Source organism: Brachionichthys hirsutus, chromosome 19, assembly GCF_040956055.1.
Source record: "Brachionichthys hirsutus isolate HB-005 chromosome 19, CSIRO-AGI_Bhir_v1, whole genome shotgun sequence".
In the NCBI taxonomy this organism is placed as follows: Eukaryota; Metazoa; Chordata; class Actinopteri; order Lophiiformes; family Brachionichthyidae; genus Brachionichthys; species Brachionichthys hirsutus.
This window is the reverse complement of record NC_090915.1, coordinates 9505268-9519356: the sequence shown is the minus strand read 5'-3', so window position 1 is coordinate 9519356 and position 14089 is coordinate 9505268. Positions and strand designations below refer to the sequence as shown.

General features: G+C 41.6%; 2 protein-coding genes across 2 annotated transcripts; both read left to right on the top strand.

Moving 5' to 3' along the window:
- The first annotated feature begins 657 nt into the window (after positions 1-657).
- On the top strand, positions 658-5134 carry LOC137908558 (solute carrier family 46 member 2-like). Its single transcript, XM_068752969.1, has 7 exons — positions 658-1140; positions 1481-1651; positions 2273-2488; positions 3570-3741; positions 3927-4010; positions 4380-4536; positions 5030-5134. The coding sequence occupies exons 1-7, from the start codon at positions 658-660 to the stop codon at positions 5100-5102; spliced, it is 1356 nt and encodes a 451-aa protein (XP_068609070.1). The 3' UTR covers positions 5103-5134.
- A 2061-nt stretch (positions 5135-7195) lies between these two features.
- Positions 7196-11931, top strand: LOC137908819 (solute carrier family 46 member 2-like). The gene is made up of 7 exons (XM_068753241.1): positions 7196-7651; positions 8532-8702; positions 9416-9472; positions 9994-10165; positions 10327-10410; positions 11411-11567; positions 11841-11931. Exons 1-7 carry the CDS (start codon positions 7196-7198, stop codon positions 11929-11931), a joined length of 1188 nt encoding a protein of 395 aa, XP_068609342.1.
- Positions 11932-14089: the final 2158 nt, after the last annotated feature.

Genomic DNA, 14089 nt, shown 5'->3' with positions numbered 1-14089 from the left:
GAGACAAGGAAGAATGTTCAAAGATCCAGATCCAGTTAATAAATCGGATAAACCAGGCCATAAATTAAGATGTGGTGATGGGTTCGGGTCCGATTCCATCGCAAAGTCAGCCTTCTGTTACCTCAAGAACTGAAGGATTCAAAGACGAATTTCTCATGTAGAACTTGGAAAAATGTGTCCATGCATTTATCCACATATTTATATATTTATTTAGAGATCTACCTAAAAAAAAAAAAATCTGACAGCTGCAGCTGAGTTGGAACAAGTCGAGTCCAGTTCTTCAACTCTAGGCTATAGCTTCCTGTCTCTCAAAGAATCAATTTCTATATTAAAAATATATAAATATTCATTTATTATGCAGTGGTTTAGTGCCATCCCAAACCTTCAGGACATTTAGGACATGTTGTTCTTTATTAATTAAACATGGTGACGCAAGTCAGTCTTTAGACGTTGCATATCTAGAACTGCAGGTTCTTTTATTTGTATAGCTGAAAATTAAAATTCAACCCTATCCCACCGAGGGCTTTACAATTTGTACAGAGTAAAACCTTCTCTTAGATCCTCGGACCATGAAAACATTTTTTGTTTCTGAAATTCTTCACATTAATTCTGATTTTTAATTAATCTGCTGTGATACATTTTTTCTTAAGTCGGATCATGGTCGTGTCGTGTCTGGCGGTCTTCACGGTTCTCCGGCAGATAGAGCCGCTCCTCCTGCTGGAGCAGCTGGGCGCAAGTTTCTTCTACGCCGCCCTTCAGATGGTGGTCAAGGACCGGTCCGTGAACGCCTCCTGTCCCGTTAATCCCAATGCGTCCCAACCCACGGAGGAGAGCCAGCAGAAGTTCATATCGGACTTCTACATGATCTACTACCTCATCCTCCAGGTGGCTCCGATCCTGCCTGCGGTGCTCCTGGCCAAGATAGGAGACCGCGGCTGGAGGAAAGCCCCCATCGTGGTGCCCCTGTTCGGGTACTTCCAGTGCAGTCTCACGCTGCTCCTGGTGGTTCTGTTCAACCTCCCGATGGAGGTGATGTTCGGCGCGGCGGCTCTCTTCGGGTTGTCCGGCGGCTTCTGCGCCTTCTGGTCCGGCGTGATGACACTGATTTCTCTCGGCTCCACGGCGGACGACCGATCCAAGGTCAGTTATCTGGTGATGCATTAAGGTTTGTAGTAATTTTAATAAGTATCTGCATTTCTAACTACAATAAACTTAACACAGGTATATCTTATTTGTTTATATAGTCAAGTGCATTGCATCGGTCTAATCTTATGTTAAATTATAAACTGTCCTGTCTCACAATTTGAAACAATCCTTTAAAATATCTCACAGATCCATATCTGCATTGTCATCAATATTTAATCAACTTTTGGGGATTAGTTTTTGCACAATCCTGCAAACAAACAAACTGAACCAGCCACATGACCTCATGGGTGGTGGTAATTGTAGTTTTCACGTTGTGTGCTCATGTCCCACACAGGCAATGATGAGAATGGAGCTGCTGTACGCATCAACAGGCCTGGTGGCCAACCTGGCGTCGGGTCATCTGTTCCTGATGTACAGCTCCCGTTTGGGACGCGGGACGTTCCTGCTCTGTGTGAGCACACTGTTCAACCTGATGTGTCTCATTCACTCTTTCGTCCTGCTACAGGTGTGTGTGTGTGTGTGTGTGTCTGTGTGTGTTTGTGTTTGTGTGAGTGTGTGTGCGCACAATCTACCGTTCAGATCGGTGTTGTTTTTGCTTGTTTGTTTGGATGGGTTCATAAAGGTTTTTTCTAATTTCTCATTTTTCAAATTACAACAAAATCGACCGTATGTAATTTGGCATCAATATAATATAACTGCAATTCCACACCTCCCCTGATAATGGTACTGAACTGGAAATTTACGTAATTGTCCCTTGAGGGGTCGCCACAGCAACCCAACCTTCTCCACTTCACCCTGTCCTCTGCATCGTCATCCCCAACACCAGCCACTCTCATGTCCTCCCTCACTACGTCCATGTATCTCCTCCTGGGTCGACCTCTAGCCCTGTTCCCCGGCAGTTCCCGTTATTTAAAAAATAATACGTATTGTTAGTTGTGAGTTTGTCAACACAAACTGATAAATGTTTGTGTTGGAGTGTTCTTTGTAGAAAGTAATGTTTGTACTGAAACAAGTTTGACTAGCTATCGTGCCTTACTCACAATGCTTGCGAGATAAAGGGTAATATTTAAATGGGCAGTTTACAGCTCGTGCAGATGTTGAATGTGTTTCTCTATCCAAGTTGAAGGTTAAACAAATAACCAATCAAGAGTCCGAGGAAAACCGACAGCTCATTTCTGATGCCTCCCTCCGTGTTCCAACGGAAGCTTCTGGTGGGATAAACAAGGTCAACGTGGTTCTGCTCTTTGCAGCAGCCATGTTGTACATATCTGGATATGATGGCTCCGTAGACATGCTGCCCACATTTGTGATGAAGGAGCCGCTCAACTGGAATGCCACTCAGGTGACGTGCTACTGTCTTATTGGACGCTATAGTCCCAATTGAAAAAGAAAACAGATGTTATGTACTTTGTACATAGAAAATATATTAAGACGTACCTCATCAGCTCCATTGATTTGTTTTATAAATACTTTTTCATTCAGAATGTCTTGCCAAAGAAAATGCACCAAGTTTAATTAGCAAATTTATTCTGTTAGATCTAGAAAAAGCCTATGACAGGGTACCTAGAGGGGAACTGTGGTACTGCATGAGGAAGTCTGGAGTGGCAGAGAAGTATGTCAGAGTAGTTCAGGACATGTTTGGCAGTTGTATGACAGAAATGAAGTGTGTTGTAGGAGTGATGGGAGTTTAGTGTAGAGGTGGGATGCACCAGGGATCAGCTCTGAGCCGCTTTTTGTTTTTCATGGTGATGAATAGACCAACAGAAAGCCCCCTTGGAATATGTTTGTAGATGACATTGTGATCTGCAGGGAGAAGGTAGAGGAGAATTTAGAGAAGTGGAGGTCTGCTCTGGAAAAGGGGAATGAATGTGAGCGGGAGTCAGTATATGTGTGTAAATGAGAAGGTCTGAGCGGGAACAGTGAAGTTACAAGGAATAGACATAAAGAAGGTCGGGGACTACAGGTACCTCGGGTCAACAGTGCAGAGTGATGGAGAGAACGTGGGAAGGAGGTGAAGAATCGTGTGCAGGCAGGCTGGAACGGGTGGAGGAAAGTATCAGGCTGTGATAGGAGAGTGTCAGAGAGGATGAAGGGAAAGGTCTACAAGACAGTGGTGAGGCCAGCCATGATGGACGGCTTAGAGACAGTGGTGAGGACAGCCATGATGGACGGCTTAGAGACAGTGGTGAGGACAGCCATGATGGACGGCTTAGAGACAGTGGCTCTGAGGTAAAGACAGGAGGCGGAGCTAGAGGTGGAGGAGATGAAGATGCTGAGGTTCTCCTTGGGAGTGACCAAGTTGTATAAGATTAGAAATGAGGCAATAAGGGGGACAGTGAAGGTTAGACGTTTTGGAGATAAGTATTTTATGTACAGTATTGTGTTCCTTTGCTGTCATTTATTTTGACTTTCTCCTCCTACAGATGGGTTATGGAAATGCAGCCGGCTCTGTGATTGTCCTCACCAGTTTCCTGGCTGTCATTGTGTTTCGTCGCTGCTGCAGCGACAGCATGCTAATCCTGATCGGCATGCTGTCGTTCGCCTCCGGAATATTCTTCATGTCCTTCGTTACAACAACCTACATGTTCTTCCTCGGTGCGACTGAGCTTCTCAAAAAAAATATCCACAGTTTGTGACCAACATGTTCAGTCAAGTTTTGTACTATGACGGGTTATGCTACTTGCATGTTGATGGCGGGTGGTAGATGTGAAAAGGGATGATGTTGGAGGTATGAAGGGACTTGAGAGGATATATATTCATCAGTGTTTATTTCTCTGCAGCTCGTTCTCTCAACATGTTTGCTCTCATCCCGGTTCCCATGATCAGATCTCTGCTCTCACAGGAGGTTCCAGCATCCTCATATGGTGAGTAATGTGTCTGTGTGTTTTTACAAAGGAAAAAGATCAGATCATCAAATAAATCTTATATCAATTCTATACTGATTTGGTTGAATCACTTAAAATGACAAAGAAGAAATTGTTCCGTAATGTTAAAGTTGGAGACCTGCAGTCGGCCTCTTTCAAAAAGATCGGAGCCGATTCTGTCTCTGGTTCGACTTTTTTTTTTCTTCTTCTTCCTAAATTGTTATTCATTGTCAGTGTTTCTACTTGTGTTTCCTTTTTGGCACGATGTCTGCCGGAAGTCAACACAAGCGCAAGCAGCCCAACTGTTTTTCTGAGTACAAACAATCAAGGGTGTTTCTATCATGCTCTTTCTGTCCTTCTTCCCATCAGGCATCACTCTCACCTCCCTCCAGGTGTCGCTGAAGGTTGCCGGTCTGGCATACATTCCTGCTTTCACTAAGATCTACCAGAAAACACTGAGCTGGTTCCCAGGATTCATCTTCACTCTATCTGCCACCTTAACAGTCCTGGCGATGATCCCCATCAGGTAGGGTGGGGGGGCAGTAGAATGTCAGTGTAAGCGGTGATATCCTTCTTGATCAAAAATAAAATGATCTGAATCAATTTGTGCATAATATGTAAACATCAAGCAGATTGGTCAGAATACGGTATACTATCAAAACTGGTCTCTACTAACAATAACCATTACATCCCATCATTTTGTCTGAGTTGGTCAATATCAAATTAATTTTTCCTACATTGGTAGGGTCTATTTGCTAAGCTAACTGGGTCAATTAGCTAGGCTGATGACTTTGTTCTATTGGAAACAAAGTTATTTGAATTATTTTGTGTGACTGCTCAAGGGTCAAACTGACAACTATTATCGGATCATCAACTGACGCAACTAAAACCATAAAAAGACCATATTTAAAATATTAACTCTTTCAGGGTGTGTGAAATTCAGCTGTCTACATTCTCTCTATGCTGTGTTGGTATGATTTAAAACATGACTGAATAACATTTCTTTCTTCTACCTTCAGTATCGTCGGCTGTAGATCATCTCGGCATGAGATTTGTGGAAAATGGCAGAACCGACATCATCACAAGCAGTGACCTAGTATTGGTGCAAGAAGGGACCTGGCAATAGAAAAAAATAAAACTAACTGTAAAAAAAGCACTCGGAGCGCAGACCTCCGCCAAGCAGCTCATTACCCTCCTAATTAGATTTACACCGTCCACACGGTAATCTGGATAATCATCAAACGTTTTAAGTTGTTCTTGGTATCTTTATACAGCAACCATGAAAAGTAAAAGTGAATCGGAGTTGATGTTTAATTGATTTTTCAATCGGTAAATTAGGTTTTCAATGTTAAAATGTCATATTTTCTCCGGACCGCATTCTAGAATCTGATCCAGGTAAAACTCTCCACAGTGGTAAGATGGGTGTCCATATCCTACATGATTGTGTCAAATTCCATAAACATCGGTCAATCAACCGAGATATTGAGGGACAATATCCCCTTGGAACATTTGCCCACCGAACATATTAGTTTTATCTATTACAGTTTTTCCTTTGTCGTTATTGGCTCCGGACACCAGCCAGTCCTTCGTTTTAAGTTTTAGTTTTAGGCGGTGCTGTTTGTGTTCTCGTCCATTACCTGATTCCTGCCGTCGTATCTATTTGTTCACATTACGGTGAAATTGTTCCTTCATATGGGGCGGCTGTGGCTCCGTTTGTAGAGCGGGTCATCCAGTGATCAGTAAGGTCGGTGGTTTGAATCCCAGGTCTTATTGTCCACATATTGAAGTGTCCTTGGGAAAGACACTAAACCCCAAATTGCTACCTGTGGGACTGACGGTGCCTTGCATGGCATGGTTATTGAAATGATTTCAATATTCAGCCGAAACTAAATAATTTAGCTTGATCCAAATATGCAATTGGTCCTTAATTGTTCCTCATATCGGTTGCGAAGGCGAGACTTCAGTCCCTCCAAGCCAGCGCCAAGTCCGGAGAGCTGCCGGTACAGTTCTCCCTCCATCGAGCCCTGAGCTCTCCACACGGTCCCCCAAAGCACCAACAGAGCACTTAGAGATCCGTGGTCAATTTATCAAGAACTTTGAAAGCCGCCGTCTTGGAGACTTTCCCGGTCACCAGGGCAACTCCAGTCCCAATTAGCCAAATGTCCTCAACATCCTCCACAGGACCGAGAGACGGACAACTCTCCATTTATCCCAGGCATCCGTGGCGAATCCTGCCATGAGGGTCCCATCTGGAAAGGCCGGCTCCTGGTTGAGTTGGTATGTGACACTCGCACAAAGGAATTCAGCGCCGGATTCTTCTGACAGGGACCCTATAAACGTTCCTGCAAAGAACCCAGAACCTGTTTGCTCCAGTTTTAGCTCAAATTGCTCCGACCCACAGAGGAGACACTGATCCTCCCTTGGATCAGTGTCTGTGTGTGTGTCTTCTCGGGGTGACAGTAGTTATGTGCTATGGTGTAATTATAAATGGATTTTGGTGCATGTTTGTGTAAACAATGCAGCTATGAAGTTTAACTATCTTTAAAGTCCTCTCTGAATAAATGAGAATGAACGTACTAATCCTACGAACATGAAACTGTTCAATACACCACCCTGACCCACGCTTTCATAAAGTAGTTACTAGATTATATAGAGGTAACATTTGATGTTGGGTTTTTGCAAGCTAATTCATTTTGTTGACTAACTGGCTCCAGTGATGCACGTTATATCCAGCAGCAAAGCTGATGGTAAATATAATCAAGGGTTTACTCGTCTAAAAAAAAGGCAATATTAGAGGAGAAGATGTGAGTAAATAAAAGAAAACATTTAGATGATGTCTTAGTGACATATGCGTATGATAATGGACAGTTTTTCTCTGGTAATTACTGAAGTACAGTAGTTAATGTCATGCTTGAGTTTTTGCTTGGGGCAGTTTCACTGTTTCAGCAGAGTCGCGCGTTTGATGATGATGATGATGAAGAGGAGGAGGAGGAGGAGGAGGAGGAGGAGGAGGAGGAGGGAGGTTTTATTTGTCCCCCTCACTGGTTATTTTAGATTCACGTCATTCTTGATGGGGGAAAGGAGCGTCCTTTACAGAATCAGAAAAAGTTCATCAAATACTTTTGATACATTTTTCACAATTCTGATTTGACTTAGTTTAGGTTGTCGTTTCGGGAAACCGGATCATGCTCGTGTCGTGTCTCCGCAGCATAGAGCCGCTTCTCCTGCTGGAGCAGCTGGGCGCAAGTTTCTTCTACGGCGCATTTCAGATGGTGGTCAAGGACCGGTCCGTGAACGCATCATATCCCAATGCGTCCCAACCCACGGAGGAGAGCCAGCAGAAGTTCATATCGGACTTCTACATGATCTACTTCCTCATCCTCCAGGTGGCTCCGATCCCGCCTGCGGTGCTCCTGGCCAAGATGGGAGACCGCGGCTGGAGGAAAGCCCCCATCGTGGTGCCCCTGTTCGGGTACTTCCAGTGCAGTCTCACGCTGCTCCTGGTGGTTCTGTTCAACCTCCCGATGGAGGTGATGTTCGGCGCCGGAACAATCTTCGGGTTGTCCGGCAGTTTCTGCGCCTTCTGGTCCGGCGTGATGACGGTGACTTCGGTCGGCTGCACGGCGGCCGACAGATCCAAGGTCAGTTATCTGGTGATGGAAGTGTTTGTGCAAATAATAGATTTGATTTAGATCATTCAAATAATAAAAGAACATATCATGCATTAAACAACTTTGATTAAAACGCTCGTTCATAGTTTAGCGTCAATAAAATCTCTTTCCATTGGATCAGCCCAGCGATGCCCCAAAGCTGCCCCCTGACCTCAGAGGAGGTTTTTGGGTCATTCCTGGCTATTTGTGACTTTTCAGTCCCCAGGAAATAACTCTTAATATATTACTTAAAATAAATCAAATGTTTATAATAAAAGGCTTTTAATATAGAGTGAGGTCTTCTTTATAACATTAACACAAAGTAATGCATGTAATATATATTTTTGTAATTTTAATGACCTTTTTAGGCACATACATGCCATTTTATGATGTCCCCAAAGCAAATTTACAGTTTCAATGAGAAACATTTGCAATATAATTATAAATAAGTACAAATATGTCTTATTTGCCAGTTTTATGGTGTTAATCTGTATGTCCTACTCTTAAATGTCCACATTGTTAGTCGAAATTATGAAGAAAGTAAACCACATTTGAAAAAAATCCAAAACTTGTTTGATCTATAGACTAAAGTACTGTTTGCTCTTTCATAGTGCAATGGCTAATTTAGTAAAATCCACCCTGTTAGGTATGTAAACTTTCACAGTTCATTTCTCATAAACCACCCATACTAATTATTATTATTATTATTCAGTGCTTGAGCTCTGCCAATACCTGGAGGTTCAATATGTCATTTAACTGATACAATGTTAAAAACAGGAAAACTACGTTTTTGTTTTCACAAAGTTTAGCGCACTGAAAAGTCACCAATAGCCAGGAATGACCATTTTAACGTGTGTCCGTGTCTCACCAGGTGCTGATGAGGGTGGAGCTGCTGTATGGGCTGGTAGGTGTAGCAGCCAACCTGGTGTCCGGTCATCTGTTCCTGTTGTGCAGCTCCAGTTTGGGACGTGGGACTGTCCAGCTCGCTGTGAGCGCCCTGATGTTCGTGTTCTGTTTCATTCACGTTGTAGTCCTGCTGCAGGTCAGTCACTGTGGGTGGAATATTACATTAAATCCACTCTGTATGTGTGCAATATGGCTGCACCACAGATGGTCAGAATATTGATGATTTTATATTTTTGATATGACAAATATGATCCCGCATAGCAGAGATAATGGTATAATGTTCTTGGCACTTCCAAAAAATATGCATCATTTTGAAGTGCAGATGTAAATGAGAAAAGTTTCACGAATAGATGGTTGATAAAGGAACCAAGTAACTAATTCCTGCAGCAAAAGTAAAACTTTTTTTTCACAGGTTTTGGCTGCTGTATTGTTTGAGCTTCGGTAGGACTTGAAGTGGTGCGAGTCAACATTAAAAAAATACAGCAGTAATAGTACTGTCAGTATAAAAACAATTTATTCCATCTTGTCTGCATTTGTGATCAGTCATTTTAAAAATTCTTTATTATACAAACATTTGAAACTGAACACAACAACACTGTTTCTTTTGTTGCTAAATATAAATTCATTTCAAGGTGACACACCTTTTAGTTACTCCAGGATCTATACTGGTTATGATAATACTGTGTGTGTGTGTGTGTGTGTGTGTGTGTGTGTGTGTGTGTGTGTGTGTGTTTTGAAACTTTTCCAGGTATGACTGTATTCCAGTCTGACAACAAATGTCTTCCTCTCAGTGTTTGAGAATAAAAGTAAGACATGAACTCTTGTTTGCATCTTAATTCAAGGTTAAAGAAATCAAACAAGAGCCGGAGGAGATCTGTCCAGCCGCTCAACTGGAATGCCACTCAGGTGAAATGTTGCTCTTTTTATATGTTTTGGTTTCTTATGCAAATCTTTGTTAGCTACAATCCCAACTCCAAAAAGTTGGGACACAAAAAACAAAAGACGAGCTCGTTGAGATCGACTGACTCGAGATGAAAAAGCGTCCTTTGGGCTGCAGAGTCGACATTTCAAATGTCTTAAATCTGTCTTAAATGTGTCCGAGCTGCAGAGGAAAAGTCTCAGATTGTTATCAGTGCAAAGTTCTGTGATGTAGTAGGGGGTGGGGGTGAGGTGGCCTCTGTGAAGGTACCTTAAAAGTGTTTGGTCCTGTCAGGTTCATGCAGGTTTTGGAACAACATGCTGCCTTCCAGGAATTTTCTTTTCAGAGATATTCCTGCTTGATCCATTAAAAAAATCATTGAATTCTACTTTTTGAACGTTTTGATTCAGCTACAACTTTTTGTTTTGGAACTGTGTTTGCAAGCATTTATTTTATCGTGTATTCCTTCTGTGTCGTTTTTAATTTGACTGACTTCTTCCTTCTCCAGTTGGGTTATGGAAATGCAGCAAGCTCTGTGATATTCTTCACCAGTTTCCTGGGTGTCGTTGTGTTTCGTCGTTGCGTCAGTGAAATCGTGATCATCCTGATCGGAGTGGTGTCGTTTGCCTCGGGAATGTACTTCATGTCCTTCATAACATCGACCTACATGTACTACATCGGTAAGACTGAGCATCTTGAGACTGAATGGCGGAAGGAAAATGACAGGATACATATTTTAAATGATTTGTGCTGAGACAATAAAAATGATCAAAAGGATAATGTATAGGTATGTGTAGGGACTTGAGAGGAAATAAATTAATCAGTGTTTATTTCTCTGCAGCTCGTTTTCTCAACATGTTTGAACTCATCCCCTTACCCACCATCAGATCGCTGCTCTCCCAGCAGGTTCCAGCATCCTCGTGTGGTGAGTGGCGTGTGTGTGTGTGTGTTCCAGTTCTGCAGCAGCATTATGCAAACACATGGTTTCTGATGCTTCAACAAATTACTTTAAGAATAATATGATAAATCTGAGGAGTGTATTGAAGTTGTTAACTGTTCAAAATGAATAATGGGTCAGTTCATCTAACTTTTTATGAGCCAAATTAAAAATGTTCTTTCTTCTTCTGTGGTCTTTTTTTTTTTCAACCCAAGGTCTATGGATCATTCAGGGTAACAGGAACTTGTTTGTCAAAGTGGGATGCTGCAGTTTCACTAAATATAATTTTTCATTACAAATATCACAAAATGAATGTAATTCACCTTCACTCTGATAGATTCCACTCTGGTTAAACTGAGAAAATAGTTATTGTTGTGTTTTTGTTTTTAATTTGGGTTAAGTTTGAACAAAATAAATTAATGCATGGCCACATGATAGAAAATTGTGTTCACAGAATAATTATTTTGTGACCCGAAAGACCACACGGCTAGAGGTGGACGTACAACAAGTGCTTGGAAAATGGCATTTTTGTGCAACAAACAAAAAAGAGGGCATTACACATCTGGACGCTTTAGCCATTCATTTCTCCATGGTGACTAAACCGTAGGCAGTATTTGGCTAAAGCACTGAACTCCAGGGGGGTCGTCGACTTACAACGACATTTGGTTCAGAGAGTTTTTGTTGTCGTAAATTAAATTAACATAAGTACATTATGCTCCGTCATGATACGGAAAGTATCGCCGTGGAAAGATTTCCTCTCCGTAGACATCGTGGGTGAGATCTGAACTGAACTGAGCACCAGTGAGTTCAATTATGTACACACTCAATTCAAAGTTGCTTAGGAATAAAAGACAAAAGAATCTGTCCTCCATGCAACAGCAGATGGATGCTTTTACACGGTGTTTAGTGCTGTGCACAGATAAACGCCAGGTGGTGCTAGAGCAGTGATTTACCTCTCATTTACTCTTCCTGTCCTTCTTCCCATCAGGCATCACTCTCACCTCCCTCCAGGTGTTTCTGAAGGTTGCCGGTCTGGCATACATTCCTGCTTTCACTAAGATCTACCAGAAAACCCTGAGCTGGTTCCCAGGATTCATCTTCACTCTCTCTGCCACCTTAACAGTCCTGGCGATGATCCCCATCAGGTAGGGGGGGGGGGGGGCAGGTTAATGATATTGGCAGCGACTGATAACTATTGATCCATTCCTGTTATATTCCACAATCTTTATTTTTCTGAATATTTTTCAAATTCCTGAAAATGTGATTAAAAGAAAATATTAAAGTGGGAATTTATATTTAAGGAAACAAAATTTTGAGAATTGTCAGATTCTCAAAATTTTGAGAATAAATTAATACTCTGTCTACGTTCTCTGTTGATCCGGTTTACTAGCGTGACCTTTCCTTTCTTCTCTCCCCAGTATCATCGGCTGTAGATCAGCTCAGAATCATCAGAATGTGACGATTCGGCGTAAATGGTGGAAACGACATCAACCGCATACGTCAACATAAAGATTTGTCAGACATGGAAATCTCATAGCAAGAACTGACCGTATACATCTACACACGTTTCCCCATATGAAACCGCTGAATGAATAACTGACTGATTTAAATTTGCCTGTTTTGACATGGATTATTACTATTAAGTCATTACACCTACAACAACTGATGTTGGTGTAAGGTAGAGAATAGACAGGTTGGGGTTAGGTTGGTTTCTTTTTTTTTTGTAGAAAGACAATGTTAAGTTAACAGATGAAAGGAATTAACTGGATGTATAATAATAGACAGGCAGTAACCATTTCCTCCGTCGAGATGGAGGTCAAGTAATCGCCGGCGTTGGTTTGTTTTTTTCTCTGTTTGTTTAACTGTTCGCAAGATAACTAAATCTTTTAATTAATTTAATTTCATCAAATCATTTCGAGCCCGGTACCTTCTTGCTGTGAGGCAACCGCGCTACTGATGCGCCACCTTGCCGCCAGTTGTGTAAACACTTATAAGCTGTTATACAGAACGCATTTTTGTGGCTACATGGCGAAAATCAGCAAAGGCAAAAAGAAGGAAACAAGTGAGTACATAAAAGCTGTTTGTCATTCATGTTGCAGTGATTGAAACATCTTTCCCATGATTCCCAGTCATAGACAGATCTACGAGAACTGATGTGTGGTACCCTGGACATTTAATTTGTCCAGATTATGTCCAGAATGGTGTTTTATTGGTTCTTTTAATTCATTGAGTTTCCCACCAGCAGCATTATTTTTTTTTTGTTTGTTTGAAACGCTGGTGTCACTATTCAAACACTCGCCTGCTTGCTCTGCATGCGTAGGGCAATGCCAATTGCCGTGAGAAGAGATCAGCAGAGACTTTGTGAGGAGGCTGACGTGGGCTGTAATCGGTGAACTTTGCCTTTGTGACTCGGTGGGAAAACAGAAGGCAGTCTTTTTTATTTTTATTTTACAGGTGAGCAAAGTGCACAAGCGTTTCATAAAGTGATGCTAAATTTATTCTGAAGTCACGCTGCCATAGTTGTGTGTTCGTGATGTCGTTTTTGTGACTTTAATTTGTACTTTTATCGTTATCATGTGTTGCTGTTAACTTATCGTGTCAGGAATTGTATTGTTAAACTGTGACTGAGTCATAAAACAAAAGGCAGTCAGGATTGTTCCTTCTTCAATAAGTCATCGTTGTACAAGTGTAGCATAATGTCCATATGATTTATTCTCACGCTAACCTGATTAATTAAGAGTGCATCGTGCATTTTCATCACGTTGCAGCTCTGACCTGTATAGTTTGACGAAACTCCTTTAAACTCTGCTTTGTCCAGCAACTGTGTTGTATCACAAGTTCACTGACCCACTATTGACCAGCAGAATCAATAGGTCCATGTTCCATGATATCGGTTTTAACCACCAAGCGTGCCTTAGTGCTAAACTGCATGCATGTAGAAACAAAAATGCACAACAAGAAACCAAATTCCCTGACGATGGAAAACATTCAACTAAGACGCGGTCCGTCTCTCAGTCAGAGCGGATTGTCGATACATTTATGATGCAATTACTTAGATTTGTTGCTAATGGTCTACTAGACCACTTAGTGTAAGCTAAATAATTATTGACATTGAGCTGTCATAATGTATTTATTGCTGTATAGGAATGATTATTAATGTGAGTATCATTCTGGATCAGACAGAGTATTATTACATATATATTATGTGTAACCTGGACATGTACGTTGAGGGACAGGACAGGTTTGAGAGAAGAGTTAAAAAAGTCTCTTTTTTTTTTTGTCAGACCGGATAAATAATCTCTGAAGAGAGGAGGAGGAGGAGGATGAAGACACCATCTAAGCAGCAACATACAGTATCCGAGCCTCCTTCAAAAGGAGGCGGTAACGCACAGAGACCCATTTGAGCAACCGGCATAAAACACAAGAAGAAGCTGAGGGAAAAAAAGACAAGAGACGTGGGGGAAGAAATAAAGAAAACGGGAAAAAGAAGAGGAAGAAGAGCGTGGCCGACACTGACACAAATTACTCTGGAGAAAACACGACGCGTTGTTTAATCAGAATAAGTTAACTTATTTTTATTTTTTTTCCACTTCTATAATTCTTCACATTAGTTCTGCTTTTGATTAATCCGCTGTCATAAAAAAAAAAAAAAAAAAAAAGTCGGATC

Excerpts from the sequence above, each read along its gene's own strand:
- LOC137908819 (XM_068753241.1), top strand. The coding sequence starts at position 7,196 with ATGCTCGTGTCGTGTCTCCGCAGCATAGAGCCGCTTCTCCTGCTGGAG. Across the intron at positions 7,652-8,531 it reads CGGCGGCCGACAGATCCAAG|GTGCTGATGAGGGTGGAGCT; the intron begins GTCAGTTATCTG and ends GTGTCTCACCAG. Across the intron at positions 10,411-11,410 it reads GGTTCCAGCATCCTCGTGTG|GCATCACTCTCACCTCCCTC; the intron begins GTGAGTGGCGTG and ends TCTTCCCATCAG.
- LOC137908558 (XM_068752969.1), top strand. The coding sequence starts at position 658 with ATGGTCGTGTCGTGTCTGGCGGTCTTCACGGTTCTCCGGCAGATAGAG. Across the intron at positions 1,141-1,480 it reads CGGCGGACGACCGATCCAAG|GCAATGATGAGAATGGAGCT; the intron begins GTCAGTTATCTG and ends TGTCCCACACAG. Across the intron at positions 1,652-2,272 it reads ACTCTTTCGTCCTGCTACAG|GTTAAACAAATAACCAATCA; the intron begins GTGTGTGTGTGT and ends TCCAAGTTGAAG.